General features: G+C 40.6%; 1 protein-coding gene across 1 annotated transcript in view; it reads right to left on the bottom strand.

Moving 5' to 3' along the window:
- Positions 1-18,837, bottom strand: part of LOC108449256 (kelch-like protein 29) — a 107,047-nt gene that overhangs the window by 1,214 nt on the left and 86,996 nt on the right. Inside the window, exons 2-3 of the mRNA XM_017744922.1 lie at positions 7,694-7,807; positions 398-539 (exon numbers count right to left, since the gene is read on the bottom strand). Of these exons, the coding sequence (XP_017600411.1) occupies positions 398-539; positions 7,694-7,807 (256 nt within the window). The remainder of the gene's footprint in view (positions 1-397; positions 540-7,693; positions 7,808-18,837) is intronic.

Below are 18,837 nucleotides of genomic sequence, written 5' to 3'. Positions count from 1 at the left end.
ATAATAATGGTGCTCCAGCCACTACAAAGACATTGTAATTAGACGTCTGGCTCAGTAGCACAATGTATGATATGTGTCTGGAAGCTGGAAATCATTTCAGGTAGTTCTGGACATAAAAGAAGTCTTAAAGTATTACAGAGTGCCTTTTCCCCTAGTGAAGGCAGAGAAGGAGAAAAAAAAAACCCGCTCTAATGAACTTGCAGCATCTTAATACATTCATATCAGCCCTGGCATAGAAGAAACTTGAGGGGTCTTTACAATGAGGGAAAACCCCTGCTAAAGAATAAAGAAAGGGCTCACAATGAAGTCTTATTTACAGAGGTAAGTGGAGATAGTGCATTGAATTTGCTTTGAACGATTTTCCCTGCTAGAATTTCAAATAAGATTAGAGACATACCTGGGTTTTCATTCTCCCTCATCTGTTTAGATGGCGGCTCATCAGTGTCCCAGGGCGTGGACTGATTGATGGGTGTCTGTCCCCACCTGACACTTGTTGCAAGTCCTTGAGGCTGATTTTCAGTCTTGGAAATGCAAGGTGTCTACCAGAGGAAAGAAAAATAGAGAATAAAAATGTTTTGACTACTGGGATTAATTACGGTTCCTCATAACTAGTAGCTTGCTTGTTTGTTACAGTCCGAGAGGATATCCTAAGATCTTTAAGTATCATTCATTTGGGGGTTGGACTACATGATCTCCAGAGGTCCCTTCCAACCCTAACAGTTCTCTGATTCTGTGATTGTCCTCCAGGCTTGCATGACATGTCCGTATGGAAATAGAATATATTTGAAAAAAATTCTTCTGGAAATTTAATACAGGCACAGTAAAAAAAAAAAAAAAAGAATCCACAACAAACTAATATTTTCAGAAATAAGTCGCATCATTTTCCATGAAAATAAAAAACCCCAACAGAACACAACCCAGATATGGTAATATCCACTCAGTGGCAGCTACATAAAATAAGACAATCTTCTGTTTGCTCAATCTCTTCCAAAAATAGTGAGTTTTGTTTAGCAGGAGGCAGAACAAGAGAGACTTATTTACAACTGTAGGACAAATTACTATAGAACAGTAAAGAGAAGTCTTCGTATTTACTATCTGTCAACCCTTAAAATTGAATGCCAATAAAAAAAAGCAGCATAACATCACTGGCTGCTAAAGTGGGGATGTTGGCAGGTCTTCAGAGAGGTTAAAATAACTGTAAAGTAGGGGCTGAATAATCATCAAAGCAGACATGATCTGAAAGAGATCTCTTGATGAAGAAACTATCACATGGATTTAAATGCTACACCAGACCCCTGCTGCAATTTTAGGGGACCTTCCCAAACAATCATGCCTTTGCTGAGAAAAGGCTTGTAGAAAACAAGGGTGCTCCAATAGGTCTCATTTATTTAAGTCTGCTGCGTATTTCATTGCTGGAAGATTAAAAGTTTTTTGTTTTGTTTTGTTTTTACTGGTGTCAGAACCTCTAAACCAAGCAAACGGAACCAGCTGCCTATTGCTGAATGAGTATTAAAGAGTGAAGCCATAAAGAACAGGAGACCAGTCTGAGCGACTGCTTGTTTGCCTCACATCTGGGAAGTAATTTAGCTCAGAGATGGGGGTACAGCAGCTCCATAAATGCCCTGGGTCACATTGCACCAATGAAATCTCTGTCAACACCAGCAGCCTATTCACCCATCACCAAGTACCTCAATCACCCCATGAAAGGAAGTCATTAGCAGACCCATTTATGCCCTCTGCAGATACATGCACACCTTCCCCAAGCCAATCAGTCATTCCTCCTGTCTTTATATCCACCGGAGGAGCCTGCTTCCTCCTGCCCTCCCTTCTTCCCCACCAGCACCTCCGCTAGCACCTGCCCTGCTCCAATGTTCCCTCCTTCACCCAAGGGCCCCTGAAATCTCCTGACACCCACCCCCTTTTCTACCTGAGCATTATCCTTGGTGGGCTCTTGGAGTCAGGAGTTGTGTGTGCAGACCTTGACAGAGGACATGGGTTTTGCTGCGCTGCTCTCTTTGCTCACAGAAGCTACAATGGGAATATTTCCCCCACTAGAAATGCTATACTTTGTTAAAAGCAGATGTTCACAAGGAAATGTTATTCTTAACATCTTTTTTCCTATGATTGTTATTTTTTAAAACTCATCAGTTTAATTCTTTTCTATAGTTTGGGGGTTGTGGTTTTGGGTTTTTTTAATGTCATTTCTCCGGATTTTTTTTCTATTCTAATTGCACCAAGGACAATGATATTCTGGTTTTAGATTCACATTTACTTCTGTCCCCACCATTTCAACTACCTCTATAACTTTTGCAATTGATATAAAAATGAGTCAGAAAAGACATAAAGAGAGGACATGCAGACAGTCAAGAGCTTCAAGTGCTTTGCTCTATTTATGGTGAAGAAAGGGCAGGAGGGGAAGAAATAAGTCTCAGTTTTGAAATGCTTTCTATTTATAAATTGTCCTGAGAAAATGATTATTCTGAATACCTTTAGCTTTTACATTATACAGGGTCTTTGACACAGGAGGATATAACGCTGCTGGTGGTTTACCAGTTCCTGTTAGCAGTATCCATTTGGATCTAGCTAAACTGTTTAACAGCAGCCAAAGCACTCTGCAGTAGAAAAATAAATAAATAAAAGAACCACCAACATTCTCTGCCTATATATCAGCTAAAATACTTCCCCCAGAAACACCAGTATTTATTCTAAAGTAAAGCTTTAAAAAAACACAAATGCAATATAGAGAGATGGGCATTTTTAGGAACCTAAAGGAGGATTCATGACTCAAATCATGCTCTGTGTGTTCCACATGTGCATCTGTGCGTTGCATTCTTTGTTGTATGAACCGGGTTTTACCAGTGGGTTTGAAATACACACTTCTCGTTATTGTGTGGCATTGTCAAGACAGGCAGCATCTTGTTTAACTTTGTTACATCCCCAAGCTCCTTTAAAACGGTGTTGATCTAAAATAAGAAAAAAAAAAATACTCCTCTACCTTAAATAATTCAGAACCACACACACATGCTACAATTTTAGAAGAACCCTTTATGTTTTGTCCAGAATGGGTAAAGAAGGGAGTACGTGATACAGCTCTCCTAAATCCTATAAAAATCCAGTTGCCTATTTTGGAACTTGTTTTCCAAAAAACCTAGAGCACCAGACCAGACACGTGTGAAAGTGGTAGAGTCTGCAGCCAAATCTAGATCTAAATTCCTTACTTTAAGCATTAAAAAAAGAGGAAGGAGGTTATCAGGTTTGCTATCAATAAACAATTCTCCTTCACTTTCACTAAATACCAGACCTTTCACTAAACATGCTCACAAACACTGCTTCTTAGAGGCTCAGTGGATTTAAATGCACAAATCCAGTAGGTTGCTTTCAAACTGTACTCCTGAACTTGTGTTTGTTTGATCAGAAAGTGCTTGAGATCAGCTGGTATTGAATCATGACACACGTCCATGAAACACAGACAGTAATGGTGGTGGAAACAGAGAAACAGCTTACTGAACTTCCTTTTAAAATGTATACATACTTCTGGTCTCTGATCTAATTTATGCTTTATTTTTCTTAATACATGAAGGGTTACATTACAAGTGTTACATGTCTCTGATCTGATTGCAGCAATTACCCATTTGTGTCTCTGGAAAGCGAAATTATTTCCAGCATTATCAAACAAAGGAACTTTCTATCCATTCACTCAGGCCCATGACAGTGCTCTATTTGATGCTTTTAATGTACAACACAAATGACCAAAAATGGCCTGTATTATGCTAGTTGTGCAGGGGGAAGAGCTGTGTTCCATTAGTGATCGACAGACTTCACAGAAACTAATTGTACTATGTCACACTTTTATCTTTAGCTTTCATGTCAGATGCTTGTTTGAATTAAACATGGAACACATGAAAAGACCAAAAGGTTTCTAAAAGGTCTGTTGAAGCCTGGCTAGTCAACAGCAACATTGGCTAGTTAATTGCCTGAAATTCCTGGCAGACTACAAAGACTACTTAAGGAAGCATCAGCATCTTTCTAGCACCTGTAAAATGTTCAATTTGTGCTCTTTGTCATGGATAGACTACCCCAAAACCAAATCTGAGCATTTTTTACCTCTTTAGTTTGAAGCCACCATTAAGAATCAATAAAATCTTCAGCTGAAGTCTGCATTTCACCACCTGCCACTTTGAACTCCAGCAGGGAGCAGTCTCCCAGTTTTAAGGAAATTAACCACAACACAGATTTACAGGCTGAAGAGAGAAAGACGGAACAATTCTGGAATTACATGAGACTAACACAGTCAGGTTGCCAGACTGTCAATTTTTTGTAGCTCAAGAAGTCATAATTGTTGTACAGCTGGCCCACTGAACCTTATTATATTAACACATTAAAACTTTCAGATTCATGGGGCTTTTCAGGATATCCACAAGGAAGTCTATCAGTTCACACCCATCAGCTGGTGCTAAAGATTGGGAATTACTGATTCGGTCTATACAGCATCAGTTTACATGGCTACTATTAGGTGTTGAGGAAGCATAGCTACAACGAGGTCAGACTTTAAGGCCTAAGCTTTACAAATCTTTAATGAAACGAGACCTAAACTTTTAGTAAGACCTTCTTTACAACAATGGAAACATAAAACCTATTGTACTACTTACAGCATCAAAGAGTATGTTAGTGATCTTAAAAACCCCAACACAACAACTACAAAAATCCAACAACAAAAATTCCAGTACAATCTTCCCCAGGCTCAACACAATCAAGCACTTCCTGGGAGGTCCTTATAAACACACTCGAGCATCTTCCCCAAAGCTTGTGGAACCACTGACATACATCCTGCTATGGCTCAGAGTGCTAAGACCTATTCTAACAGTTTCATGAGCAAAAAAGAACTAATCTGGAAAGAGGGATACTATTTGTGATTCCCAGCAATAAAAATTGTTTTACTAAGACCTTCATTTAAAGTGATGGATGAGAAGTAGCGAATCTCTGTTCCAATTTTCCAAAAGAGATTGGGAATGGCAGCTTAATACCAAGATAATGTATCCAATATGCAACACAGTCTATTTTCTCTCCCCATTGAAAATAAAAAGGTTAAGATGCATGCATGCACAGAGGCAAACATTCCCTCCCACAGATTTAGGTTTTATGGCCTGTCATGGGTAAAAGCAACTTCAGTTTAATGAGGGAGTTCCTTTTAAAGCTGTTCTCTATGCCTCTAACTGGTAATGACTGGTGGCCCTGGTTAGGTTTAAAGTCTGAATGTATCTGATGCTCTAAAAAGTTTAGTGGTCTCTGCACCAAAGAGTTTATGGCCTAATTTGTAGTTCACACTGTTAAATATTGCATGAAACAGATATTGTGTGCATGAAACACGCATGTAAAATCTGAACTGTACAGGGATAAATCTTCGTCTGGAGTAAATTCCTATATGGCGCTGGACAGGACCCAAATATATTTCTGAGTTTAGTCCATGGCCAAAGAAGCTCTTAAGGACAGAAGCAGAGCTTTTAAAGATGCAGTGATGATAGCAATATCTCCATAGCACTGGCTGTGTGGCTGGGCTACAGAAATTAAACTACTGTTTTAAGAGATGGATGTACTGTAATGTATTAAAAACCTAAGAGATATTGACAAGCCAGTGTGCAAGAGGAACAGAAAGAACAGTCCTGCAGTAAAACCTCACTCAAGAACTTGCTCATGGGTGGAGATAAGAACTCATCTACCTTACAGTTCCCATCACCAGGCAATTCTGCAGTGACACAGCGTTGTTTTTCTCTTCCCAAAACTAATGTGGGAGCCACAAGAAAGAGAGTAATACAGTTAACTCATAGGAAAAATGTTACTACCCTGCATAAAAGACAAAAGAAGTCTTAGTTCCCTCTTGAACAGAGAGAATAATTCAATATTTAAACTCCTTAAACACCATCCAGCAAGAAGCCACCAGTTAGTGTGAGCTCCGGAGCACTATGGCACAGCCTGCAGACACACGGCTTAGCAGTGGGGTAAAGTCTGCACCTGCTCTTGCTTTGCAGAGGATTTAAGAACATCCCCACCTCGAGGTTAATGACACAGGCTTGGAGACCCCCAGGTGGGCCCACATCCCTGTGATGGATGCACTCCACCCCTTAAACAAACTGTGGTAGTTTGGTACAGGCTGCGAAGGAAGTAAAGGTCTGATCCATGTCCAGGCCAAGAACTTCTCTAGTTTCAACTTGTTCTCTGAAAAACCATGAAGGAAACAGTGACACAAGTGAGCATCGATGCACATGAGCTTGGAACACTGATCATGTGATTAACACATGAATAGCTGGTGGCTTTTTCAAGACTCATTAATCAAGGAGCAAAGAAATTTGCAGATACAAGGAGACTCATGCACACCTTTTCCATTGCATGCAATTTGACTATAAGCCAACCACTTTATTCCATATATACGACAGCCTAAGTGAGCCTTCTTGAGCTCTTCTGGCCAGGCAGCCTGATTGTTCGGTGGTGATCTCTCCTTGAGCTGGGACACCTCTCAAGGAGGCTCCTTGACACAGAGAGACCTTTAACTAATGGCAGATCTGTCAGGAACCTAAATTAATACTAATGAAATATTACTAATTCATGTAGCTGCTCAATATTAATTATTATAAACTTACTATAGATAATTCCATTAGATATACCCATTGTCCAAGTCTGAGACTAAGATTGGACCTAACTGCACAAAGGCTCCATAAGGAGTTTAGAAAGCAAGCGGGTCCACTCTGAACCTTGTGACTCAACAGGAGGCTCTTCCTCACTCTTTGTATTTCTTTCATTAGATATAGACCTTTGTCTAAGTCTGAGACTCAGAATGTTTTGCACGGAGACCAAGGATGCAAAATGGTAAGGAAGACTCTCCCAATGGGTCATGAGGTACAGAGTGGTGGAACTTGGGTGCAGCCAGGTGCAATCTAACTTGATTCTAACTCAGTTTGCATCTGTGCACTTCTTTCATGCAATAATTAGTAAGGTGAACCTCACCATCAAACTTATTTAACCTTTGTAAACCACTGTTAAACTTTTTAAAATTCCACTGAACTCACTGAACTAACTCAGTGAAACACATTGCTGCTTCTCTCTCGAGTGAGGTGCATTCCACCCATTCACAGGAGTCCCAGACCAGCACAGCATCAGTACCTTTACCCAGCTGTGATCCTGGCTCCATGCAGAGCAGAGCTTCTCACTACCCAGTCTGTGAGCTGATAAGAAGGCACAGGTATGAGCATGTCCAGCTTCTTCCCACCACCAAAATCAACCCCAGCTTTCCTGGACTGAGCCTTGGCTACTCTCATAAATAAGACAGCCCAAACTCCCAAGCTTTGACAATGCAGTGGAAGATAACTCTAAACGGGGAAAGGGTCAACTGCTTCTGTCTCATTAACCCTTTCTAAGGCTCATCATCCACATTAGGTGCAGGTTAATGAAGGAAAGAGAAGGAATGAGATTATGGAAAAGGAGACAGAAAGAAGGGATAGAAAAAGGTTGTGAATTGACTACAGGTGGTATCTATTTCTTTCTGGTGGCTGACTGCCCAGTACAACCACTGCTCTCACACCAGTGCTCCAGTCATTAGCTAGGAATGAATGCAGGACCATGGAATGACAAGAAGTGCTTCACAAATGCTACTTTGTATTCCGTCTTGGCAAATTGCACCAGCAGAGGCTCAGGTACTCACCCAGCTGCCTTCATTTCTCAGCGAGAACATCAGGGAACGGAGCTGAGGTATCGAACCAAGGTCCCGGCTGCGACACTTGCTGCTCCAGGACACCAGGGACATCAGCGCACGACACTGGGTTCGAGCACAGAAGCCCCACTTTAGCCTGAGCAGAACCTCCTCTGCTAACACGGTCTGCATGCAGATCAACCCCAAATCAGAGCAAAGCTACGAATGCAAAATCATCTCACGACGGAGGAGAAAACACGCGGCATCGGGAACAACGCGGCAGCTACAGAGAACATGCACTGCGCAATGCGAGAGGGCTCTCAGAGATCCTGCAGGCATCCCATGGCACGGGCAGATAAATACAGTCCATCATAAGTGCTTTTGTCAGAGGGCTTAAGGAAATATGGGCAATAATGGAGTAAGTGCTTGTCAGACCAGAATCCCAAGGGTGCACAAAGAATGTTGCCCTTGTGTACTGGCAAAGCTATTGAAGAACAAGCTAAAGGCAGACTTCTTGAAAACTAAACATCTATCTTGAATGCAAATACTGGCCATTGCTAGGTTCAGAAGTCACTCCATATGGCATTTTCATGCCAAATTTCCCATGGAATTCTTTTAATTATCCAAACAGGACCCCAAATTTCATTCTGGATCAGGGCTGAAGCATTAGAAAGAGAGGAATACTTAGGAAGTAAAAGGCTCCAATCCCAGTATTAAGTTACTGCTATAAAAGTTCCTTTTTGTTGTATTGGATGCCGACATTTTACATTCAAGCCCTCTGAACTCAATGTTTCAATTGTAGTACACACTCCGTGGCAGGAAAGTGCATGTTCTCTGCCTACACAGCAGGCACATAAAAAGAAAGGGGAAAAAAAAGAAAACCAATATAAGCCTGTGAGTGTTGAACAGTGCTGTGTGATATTACTGATTTATTAAGTTGGCTTGATCAATAAGGCTATCATCAAGGGCACATTTAGTTTGCACATAAATTTCACTTTCTAACAAGCACTTTTGTGTGCTCACTTTATTTTCCATAATCTGATCCAGGTCTCAGGAAGCTTTCTTTAAGGGAGAACAGAGAATTCTTTTTCTAAAAAAAGGATCAAAGTATACTCAGTCAACTCTCAAACAAAAGGACAGTCAGTACTGTAGAAACAGCATGCTTACCTTTCACAGCACAAAGAAAAATAAGCCTATAGGTCTGGATTTATCACTGCCTTAAGTTCATCAACATCAATTGAGCTATTAAATCGTGGCTGAATTTGGCTCACAGCAATTAAAAAATTTCAACTTTCTCTGAATGACTTCCATCAGTAACATGCTAATTTAATGCATAATTTAAACTCTGCTGTCCTTTAATTCAGCATTTGTAAATAATTAAAAAAGAACTAAAAATCCTTTTGCATTTATAAAGATGACCCCTTCCCTCTTTTTCTACTGCAAAACAAAAATGACTTTTCAATCAAGAATTTATTTATTCTTTATATCTGAAAGTAAAAGCCATCGAAAAGATGAGAAACTGATTTACAAGATAAAACAATTAGCTCTGGGATATGTACATTAAGACTAATAAATTTCACATCATATTTTAAGGAGTGGAGGAGGAATCCCAGATATATTAGACTTTATTCAAATTCTACTGAAATGTTCAATTAAGACTGTCTTATGAAGGTAAGTTATGCAGTCACTAAAATGCAGATGTGAAAAACAGCATTAGAGTGCTATTTCTCTCAGAGACTATACACTTTAATATCCATCCCTTTTTCTACACCCAAGATAACATCTAAAATCTGGGTATTCCTGTAATTGCACTGGTCTTGTTAAAATTTTTGGTTGTGTAGGAGAAACACAAATGTATTCCACAGTAAAAATACTACAATAATATACTGCGTTCCCTTTTATCCCAAAATCAAGTATCTCAATGATTCTTATTAAAACCTTTTTTCCTCTTCTATTAAAACCATTTTCTCTGTGCAGACAGATGAAAATGCCTTTTAAGACTCAAACAAGTTTGTGCAAAACCAGCTCAAACCCATCAATCTCCTAGCTGGTTCCTAAAAGAAAGTAAACATTCCCCAAGCTGTTCTGACCAGACGTGACTGGCAGATCCTTTTTGGGAAGGAGGTCTCCAGATACAACCCTGTTTCCATTCAGATTCAGAGCTTTAATAACAGAAGAAGTTCAGTGCAGGATCAGTCAGTGAGGCAGTCATTTACAGTAGAGTGCTAATATATGGTTTTGCTGGAAACACAGTCACTGTTTTCTCCAATTTTTCTGCTCTGTAGGTTTTACATCAAAGCATTCTTGCTTGTTTTGTTTCCACATCTCCATGCTACCAGTAGGAAGCTGCCCAGTCCTCCTGTTTTCCTTCAGCAGAACGGATTCGTAGACTAGCATGACTGCCTCAGGTGCCTCAACCACCATCCTTCTAAAAGATTTATGGCAAACATTGCATCCCAAGATATAAATCTACCAAATGGCTATTAGACATACTTTGCTGTCCACAGCCACATGATTTAAAGCAAAACTGATAATGGTATAGCTTGGGCTAGTGTTAGTAGTATGCCTGTCAGAATTGTGCTACATTGCCACACATTTTTTCCAGACACCTCATTCTGATTTTGGGTGTGAATCCTTCAGTATTACTCTTTTCATGGCAACTCATGATGCTAAACAGTCCTCTGTCACCCAAGGATAAATGGGTACTATAACGATTAAGCTCTACTTACATTTCCTTCACTGCTTTACATTCCTTTACTTTTTATTCTTTTAAGATTGAATTCTTCTAGGCATCCAGTTTGAACCACTGGACTAACTAAGAAGAGGAAATCCAGCAAGGTTGGGGAGTTTTGCCAAAGACTTCTCTGTTTTGGAAAATCCCTTGTTATGTATCTTTTAAAGAAAATTCATGTTACAAAAAGCATAAAACCTCACACTCTCTTTGCTCCCAGGAAGTTAACACAAAGTAAAACCACCTCTAAAAATAATCTCCCACTCAAGAAACTTCAAGGTGACAGGGAGAGAGAGAGGGGTTATTGTAAGCACTAAATAACACAGGTTGGTTCTGTAAGCCATGAAGGGAAGGACAAGCTAAAATTAAATGACCTTTGGTAGGGATACCTCACCTACAACAGCCAGTTGTTACCCGATCTTCCTAATTCTTCTCCTCTGCTGTTGCAGGTCATGGTCCATCAGAAGCTGCTATGCCTTCTAGGATGGGTGCAGGGCACACAGTGTCCTTGTGTCCTCCCAGGGTGAACTGCCAGGCATGTCAGCCTGGGTCATTGCAGGTAATACCCCTTAAGAGGCGGCATGGCCCCAGTTGTCCTTCAGAAGAGGCAAGGGGAGTTCTAGCTGTTCTTGTGCAACCATTGCCTCCAGAAGACAAACTGAGCCTTGGTTTGTTGTAATAAAGCTTCAGTTATAACACAAATCTATAAATATCTAACAGTGCAGATCAAAATGGCCGGCTCTGGTCACAAGTATTGATCAGCATGAGAGAAGAAGCAAAATGGGGCCACAGACCTACTCCAAAAAAAATCCAAGAAGGATGCTTTCCACACAACAGATAGAGATCAAAATAATCTTTGTTGTGAATCCAAAATTCCTTTCCACCTATGGCACAGTTTTTGGAGTGACTGTTAGCTTCAGACAAGCTCTGATTATACCAGCTTATCCACATGTTATTAGAACAAAGCACAGAGACATATCTTGTTTATTATGCTTATCGATGATTCTGTGCCAAATTCAAACACTGATCACATGTTGAGTTTCTTAAAATCACTGAGTTAGCAAGAAAGTTGAGCCATTAAGCAAGATCTTCCACCAAGCACACCTGTCTCAGAAAGGGTAACTGAGTTTGTGACATTAAGATGCTTTGAGAGGAGATATAAAGCTGGACTGAATGATAACTGTAGGTCCCTTCCCAGTGAACTACTTCCATTCCATTCCATTCCATTCATTAAATAAGCATATGTATCTAGATGTGTATGTATCTCTTCCCCTTTCTAGTACTGAGCTGTGGATGTTACAAAATGTTCATCTTCTAAAAGTAGTCCAAGCTTCATGTACTGGGGAAGAAAAACAAGAGGTAAAAGCTAACAGACCTGCTGAGGGCCTGCTTTTCTAATGCTGCATTTGATTAATTATATAATTTATTTTCAATGACTGGTTCAATCAATTCTGATCAAATTAACAAAGACAATGATCAGAAATACCAGACTAAAACACAATACAAATTATTTGGTTCCAGGGGATCCAATCAAAGGAAACAGGATTAAATTAACCAGTGATCAGATTAAGGAGAAGTTGCTGTATAAAGTCAGAAATGTATTAGTACTTCAGGCCATTTGCTGTGTCTGTAGGTTGCTATTTCCCTCTCTTCCTAGAGTTCTCAATAAGCTTTAAACAAAATTGAGTTTTCTGGGTATTACAAAGTGGAAGAAATAATAATAATAATAATAATAATAATAATAATAATAATAATAATGCCATTACTATTATTTCACAGTACCACAGTATGTGGGGCTCTGCCACAGTAGGCACCCTCTAAAGAAAAATACATCCCCATACATCCTCCTTCCCCAGCAGTCTGTACCTCAAGGAGTTTACAGTCTATGTGCACTACACAGAGATCAAAAGGTGACAGAATATCAGGATACAATCAAAAAGACAGAAAAACCCATTTAATTCTACAACGTTAGTAAAGCACAGAGATGAAAAATCTACTGTTCAACAAGGAGTGTTAATGAAAGTTGCCAGTGATATAGCTGAAAATGTAGTTCTTACCTAAAAATGAAAGTAAATACAGGTACCACAGGAGAAGTACTTCTATTTGCTATGTACTAAGCTAAATCTCAAGTAGCTGACAAGGTCCTACAGCACTGAACAGAGATTTACCTTCAAATGCCTTGGGCTCATGCTCGTTCAACTGGACCCATCAGTGACCAGGGGCAAAGGGACTTTGTGTCTGATGTGAGGAAAAAGAAAGGCTGGGGACATCAGGAGCCAGCTCATTTGGAAGTAATTGGGGAAACATAAATGCTGAGTTAGATTGAAACCAAACTCAATTCCTGCCCTCTTTTTGTGCTAAGAGATTCATTTAAAAGATAAATGAGGGATGTGGAGAGGTACTCCCTAAGGACTGTTAATAAAGCTACTTTAGAATGCTGGCACGCTGTTCTGCTTGTGAATCCTGGCCCCACATGCTACATGGGATAAGGAAGGACACTGGCCTGGATGTGCCGCTCACATGGCAGCAGTACTCAGCAGCACAGTGAGAGAAGAAACCGACACTGCCACTGATCCCACTGTGCACACTGGGGGCTAAAGCAGAGGGTTTACCCAGCTTTCCAAAACGGTAAGAAAAAGAGCTGCTGTAACCTCAACAGAAGCCAATGCATGTGTAAGCAGGTCAGATCCAAATCAACAAATCCAAATCTTTGTCTCTTATGAAGCATTCAGGAGCTGTACAGGAAGACTCCCCCACTATCACTTGGTACAGTGTCACTTCCATCTCTAGGTATGCTCTGTTGGTAACTGCCAGCAGACAACATGCCCATCCTGTCATCCAAGAGGGCACTTGTGATCACCCCCGGACTTTCCTTGCATGCAGGGAACAGGCCAAGCTAAGTGTTGTGGTGAGTGGTAGCTGACCTCTGGAGCGTAAGATGGTCTTTGTCCCGAATGAAACCACCGGAGACATGAGGCAACCACTGCTGGTCAGCAAGGCTGATGTTCACCCATGGGACCTGGTTTGTATGACCATGACCCTGTGGCCTTTCCTTGCAGCTCACTGTTTGCACCAGGTATTGATGCTGAAGGACTGTCCTTGCAAGACTGAACACTTGATGAGCTGCTTTTCTTACTGAGCTTGAGAAGGTATTTAGAGAAACATCCATCTCTCCCTTCCCACAACTTAAAGACTTAATATTTTATCTTTGTTTTCAGCTATGACAATGAGTAAATTTTAAAGCATCAGCTCTTCTCAGCCAAAAGACATTTGGCACTATGATTAAGAATGTATTATTTTGTCTCTTCTGCCCCCTTAAAGAGTAACTTATTTGTATGTACAGGCTTTTTCTCACGCTCTGCCTTACTACATTCTTTTTTCAATCTCATTGCAATTTTTTTCATGAGTATTCTAAGTTTCATTTTCTTACTTTATTTTCCCCATGTCTCTATCTCTCTCTTCACCCTTTCTATCACGCTCTCTCCTAAGTGAAATGAGAACCCAATTATATTCCTGTTAGAACTGAACTTTCAAATCCATCATATGCTAGTGGGCTCAAAATTAGGCAAATAAATTCCCTCAACCCTACAAATGAAATTGAGTCATTGCATATGTTCTTTTAAGAGCACAAAGATGTCAAGTATTCACCCAGCTGTCACAAAATATGATGAGCAGGCTCTTTGAATTCATATACATTTTCTAAATCATTTGTCAGATTTAACAATAATGCTAATGGGTCCAAAAGTAAATTCTAATCTATCCTAAATATCTGGTTATTATTTGTATTACAGTAGGACTCGGAATTGTCAGTTGAGAATCAGGGCACAATCTCTATGCATTTCACGCACAAAGATACTTTGGATGATGTACAGGTATTATTTTGCACTTTTTCAAGTTTTATCTCATTATTTTAACCAACAGCCTCCTCATAGGTGTACTCAATTTCATTTAAGAACAAAAGTGCCAGCAGCTTGTAAGTATCACTACCTAATGTGTCGGCTGTTGAAACCCGGGTCTTACATTTGGTAAAGCCAGCAACTGTCTCCCAAAAGCAGAATTTGAAGGCAAAATCTTTCACACAGGTCAGGCGTTGCTCACGTTTCGTTTTGGTCAAAGCTCATGATGAAAAGAGAGCAGAGCCAGATCAGCCTCAGCACAAGGATGGGCACCTGCAGAGAGCTGCTGATGCCAGCAGGTTGGACATTTCACAGCGCACCTGTACCTGGTCTGTGTGGGGCCAGCACCTCCCAAACATGTAGGACTCGCTGCCCTGGCATTGAACACTGGTACAGGACTTCTCCAGGGGCCAACTCAACACACTCAGGGAATCTGTGATGGGGTGAACATATCCTGGGAGTTGTTCTCTACGTACTACCCTGGCTGCTTTTCTAAAAACCTATTAGGGCACTGCTTTAAGCAGGAGGGCAGCAGATCCTGGCTGTCAGTGATAATCCACTACCAAAATCAATATGGTTGGCAAGCTTGCTTCACAGATTTACGATCAAAGAGCTCATTTCCCAAGAATGTGCTGTCATTCCCGTTGTCTTGGCCCAATTTCAACTCCAGTAATTACATTTTTGCCTGCCTAATATTCCCCTCTCGCTTTGAGGAGATGCGGGAGCCCTCTCATCCAGTCCCATGTTGTTTCACTGCATCATGGCCACATTCAGCATCAAGCTGGACACGTGGAAACAGCTTTCCCTGATCACATTTTATACAGCAGTTGCTGCCTAAAAAGCTTTGTAATTCTTAAAGAGGTGAAAAGTGTAAGATACTCTTGTTTCTGTTACTTAAAAATGATTTATTTGCCTCTGGAACTAGTCATCTAGAGACATATTTTAATTTCCTTCTCTTTCATGAGTAAATTTGTACATTGAAATTATTTACCAAAGGTTGAACGAGGTAGGTCTCGGTTTTATTTTCGTTTTTTTTTTTTAGATTTCATTACTAAAAGTAAAATAGCTATAAAATGTGACTCTCTACAGCTTTTCAAAACCAAGCTTGAGGGAGTTCAAGCCCTTTCAGAACTAGCCAGGAGAGCTAACTCCACTGGTGAACTAAAAATCTGTCCTTCTCAGTGGAATAAAATTCCGGTTTACAGCTGCATAGGGCATAAAACAGGAGGTTTAAACTTGTGACATTTCATGTCTGGAAAAGCTGTCACACACCCAGCACAGCATCTTACCTCGAGCTCTAAGCCCAGGGACATCAGTAGCATTATCTGAACTGAAAGAGTACCAGAGGGAAAGAATGGTGTATCTAAAACACTTTTAAAACCTCCCAAAATCTTTCCTGTATTCAGAAACAGGCGTTTCCCCGATGGGAAGAGAGCTCTATTTCCAGCTGTATGTGTTTGCAATCTTACTTCTCAGAAAACATCTTGGTAGTGCTCAACTGACCGACTCCTGCCCCTTGGAATTTTTCTTGGAGAAGATCTCTGAACCCAGAGAGTGAGAGAAAGCACTGGGGTTTTATTTAAAAAAATATTTTAAAGACTAAGCAACTGTTGGAAGCTGCTCTGAGCCAAAAACTGGTCAGATCAGTGCTGTAAACATGGCTTTGTGGGCAAAGGAAGATGTGCTACATACAAGTCATCATCAGTCGCTTTCGTCTGTATTCCCTGCACTCCTCTGCCTTCCCAAAGGGACCATTTGGAGTGTTTAAACAACTGCACTTTTAAATAGACACCCTTAAGCATATTTTGCATTAAAATGTAAAAAAATGCCAAACAAAGCAAGCCCAGCAAAAAATAAAAACCAGAGAAGTATGCATATGAGAAAAGACTAATAAAGTACGAGTGCATTCATGTATTCTGGAGCATTTGCATGTGTCAGAGGGAGCGGAAGGGAGGTGAGCAGATGATGAGAAAACAAGAGATGAAACACAAAGTGACAGAAAAAAAGCACCAGTTTGCGAAAAAAAGAAGCACAGAAGGAAAAGGTTGTCTTGCAGATAGGCAAACCCTCTGTGTGCAACATGGGGGGAATTTTTTAACACTGAGCTTTTATCCACTAGCATCAACAGGGCTATTATAACTAACTTGGTAAGATCTAAGGGTGGCAGCTAAACAGTGTAATACAGGTACCTAATTTTGGTGTCATGCCTACTTCTCTCTGTCGGCTCTGTTAGAAGCTGGAGTCTGGCAGCCCTGGATAACAAGTGGTCTAAATTACTCATCACTCTCCAGATGGTAGGAGCCATTGTAAACTCTCTGACTATGCCCCCGTGTGCACTGCAGCAGAACCAGAGGGAAAAAGGGAAAAAAATGACAAAGAACATCATCCAGCTATATTACAAGCAGAAGAAATAAATTCAGGAACTCTATGAAGAAAATGATGACCTAAACCAAAGAAGATGGGATATTGGAAGTTAAATTATCTGTGCAGAAAAACTGAATGTAAAAAGATTCAAAGGAAAATACACTCTATGTAGCTGCAGCCTAGTGCATCTACAGGGAAAAAAACCAATGTCCTCCCCCCGCAAAACACCCTAAACTAAACTAAAGGGAGTACATAGGAAGGAGGGATGTTTTTTTGTTTTGAAGTATCTAGTTCCTAATTTAATCTTAATCCACTCTGACATTTATCCTCATGGATAATTCAGTATACAAATTTAAGGCAGAAAAAGAATCTATAAAAATAATAAAATAAGAGCTGCTTGCAAGGGCAGTATCAGCAAAAAAATTGCCCTTGGGTAAAAATAGTTCCTACTGCTTTGTGTCCCTTTCAGCTTCAGGCAATGTACCAAGATCCCAGGAACTACTTTTTTTCCCCTTGTGCAATCATTTGTGGCTCTCATCCAGCCTCTGATTATGCTAATTGTATTTGATGGAATTTGTATGTACTCTCCTTTGCTCTCATCTCAGCTGAACATACACAAGATGCATTTTTAATTTTTAACTCTTCAAAAGTAAATATATAACGCAACTTTCTCCCCAAGGTTGTGTAAAAGTCAACCTTATTACTACTTCTAAACAGCAAATATACAGCCTTTATTACTAGCAAAACAAATAACCCTTTCTATATTAATATGTTACAACAAAGCTTTTAGTTAGTGTGAGAGGAATGTCATAATGTAGGATTTTGCATAACACAGTCTGATCATGTCACCTAGACACAATTCTGTTTGCATTCAATTAAATCCACCATCATAAGAAGTGCAACTTTAATATAAAGATACAGGCAAGTTGGCTAGATCAAGAGCCTACATCATTTTGAGAGACACTCAACACTAGAGAGACTGTGAGCTGTTACAAAACCTTTCCCAAGGGTTAGCAATAAAGCCCAGGACTTAAATTCCTGAATAAATGACTTTTTTTCCTTTAAAAAGCATTCCTTACCAAGTTGCTAAACATCAAAACCCACTGGATTTTACTGAGAAAAAACCAGATGACCTTAATGGCCTCAATCCTAGTTCCTTGACTGTCTTCAAGGTCCCCAAATGCAGCAGTGACTGGGTTATTTCATACTTCATGGAGATCCTCTGAACCTCTAAATTATTCTTTCATTTTACTAACTGTAAGCTAAAGAAAAATGTAACTGCAAGAGTAAAAGACTTCCTTCCTCTTGTAAATCAAAACAGGACTGGCTTTTCATCCTTTATTTAAGTGAATTTTAGTGTAAAATGCTCAGTGGGCCAACCTGTGCACCAGAGCTCCACTCTTCCACAGCTAAAGCCTCCCATTCCCTGAGGGACAGGACACTCACCTCCCAGAGCACCTCAGCATGGGACCATCCAGGCTGACCACCACAGCTGGCCATGCCTCCTAGGGCCACATTTCAGGGGTAGTCAGGTGTCTTTAATAACACAGGGAGGCACCATAGGGATTTCCATAATAGCCGAGGTAGAGAGGGCCCTTGATTTCTGCCTAAGTCCACAGAGATGGAGTTAGGGTGGCCAAACCTGAAGCTTGAAAATCCAGAGGCACCTAAGGGCCTTTGAAAGCCAGACTTGGCGGGCTTGTCACCTCCAAAAATGGGACATGGGTGCACTGGAATGTCAGCAGAAATGAGGCAGGGGATGCAGGTTGGACAGGGGGTTTGGCCACATTCCCTTTTGCCTCCCAGCCCCAGTATCTGTGCATGCCCACAAGATTTGGTGTTGATGTCTGAAGGAAGCAGTGGTCAGCCATCACTCTACTCATACTAGAGCTTTGACCAAATCTTTTTGTTATTGTCCAGGCATCTGGTGGGCCTGTGCACATTACTGGTGTAAATACTAGTTCTGGAGGCTGCGTCCCCAGCCACCCGCAGTTATGGACCCTCACAGGAGTAGTCAGCCCTTCTGAGATGGGCTCCTTGAGCTGTTTGATAGGAGTGAGAGCTCTCTGCATGTCAGAAGCTGCCATGTGAATCTATCCGTAGTGGAACTGGCTCTTTTCCTCAGTCTCTGTTTCTTCATTCTCCACCCTTGTACAATGAACTGA

The sequence above is a fragment of the Corvus brachyrhynchos genome, unplaced genomic scaffold (assembly GCF_000691975.1).
Source record: "Corvus brachyrhynchos isolate BGI_N302 unplaced genomic scaffold, ASM69197v1 scaffold116, whole genome shotgun sequence".
Taxonomy (NCBI): domain Eukaryota; kingdom Metazoa; phylum Chordata; class Aves; order Passeriformes; family Corvidae; genus Corvus; species Corvus brachyrhynchos.
This window is presented reverse-complemented; position numbering and strand designations above follow the sequence as displayed.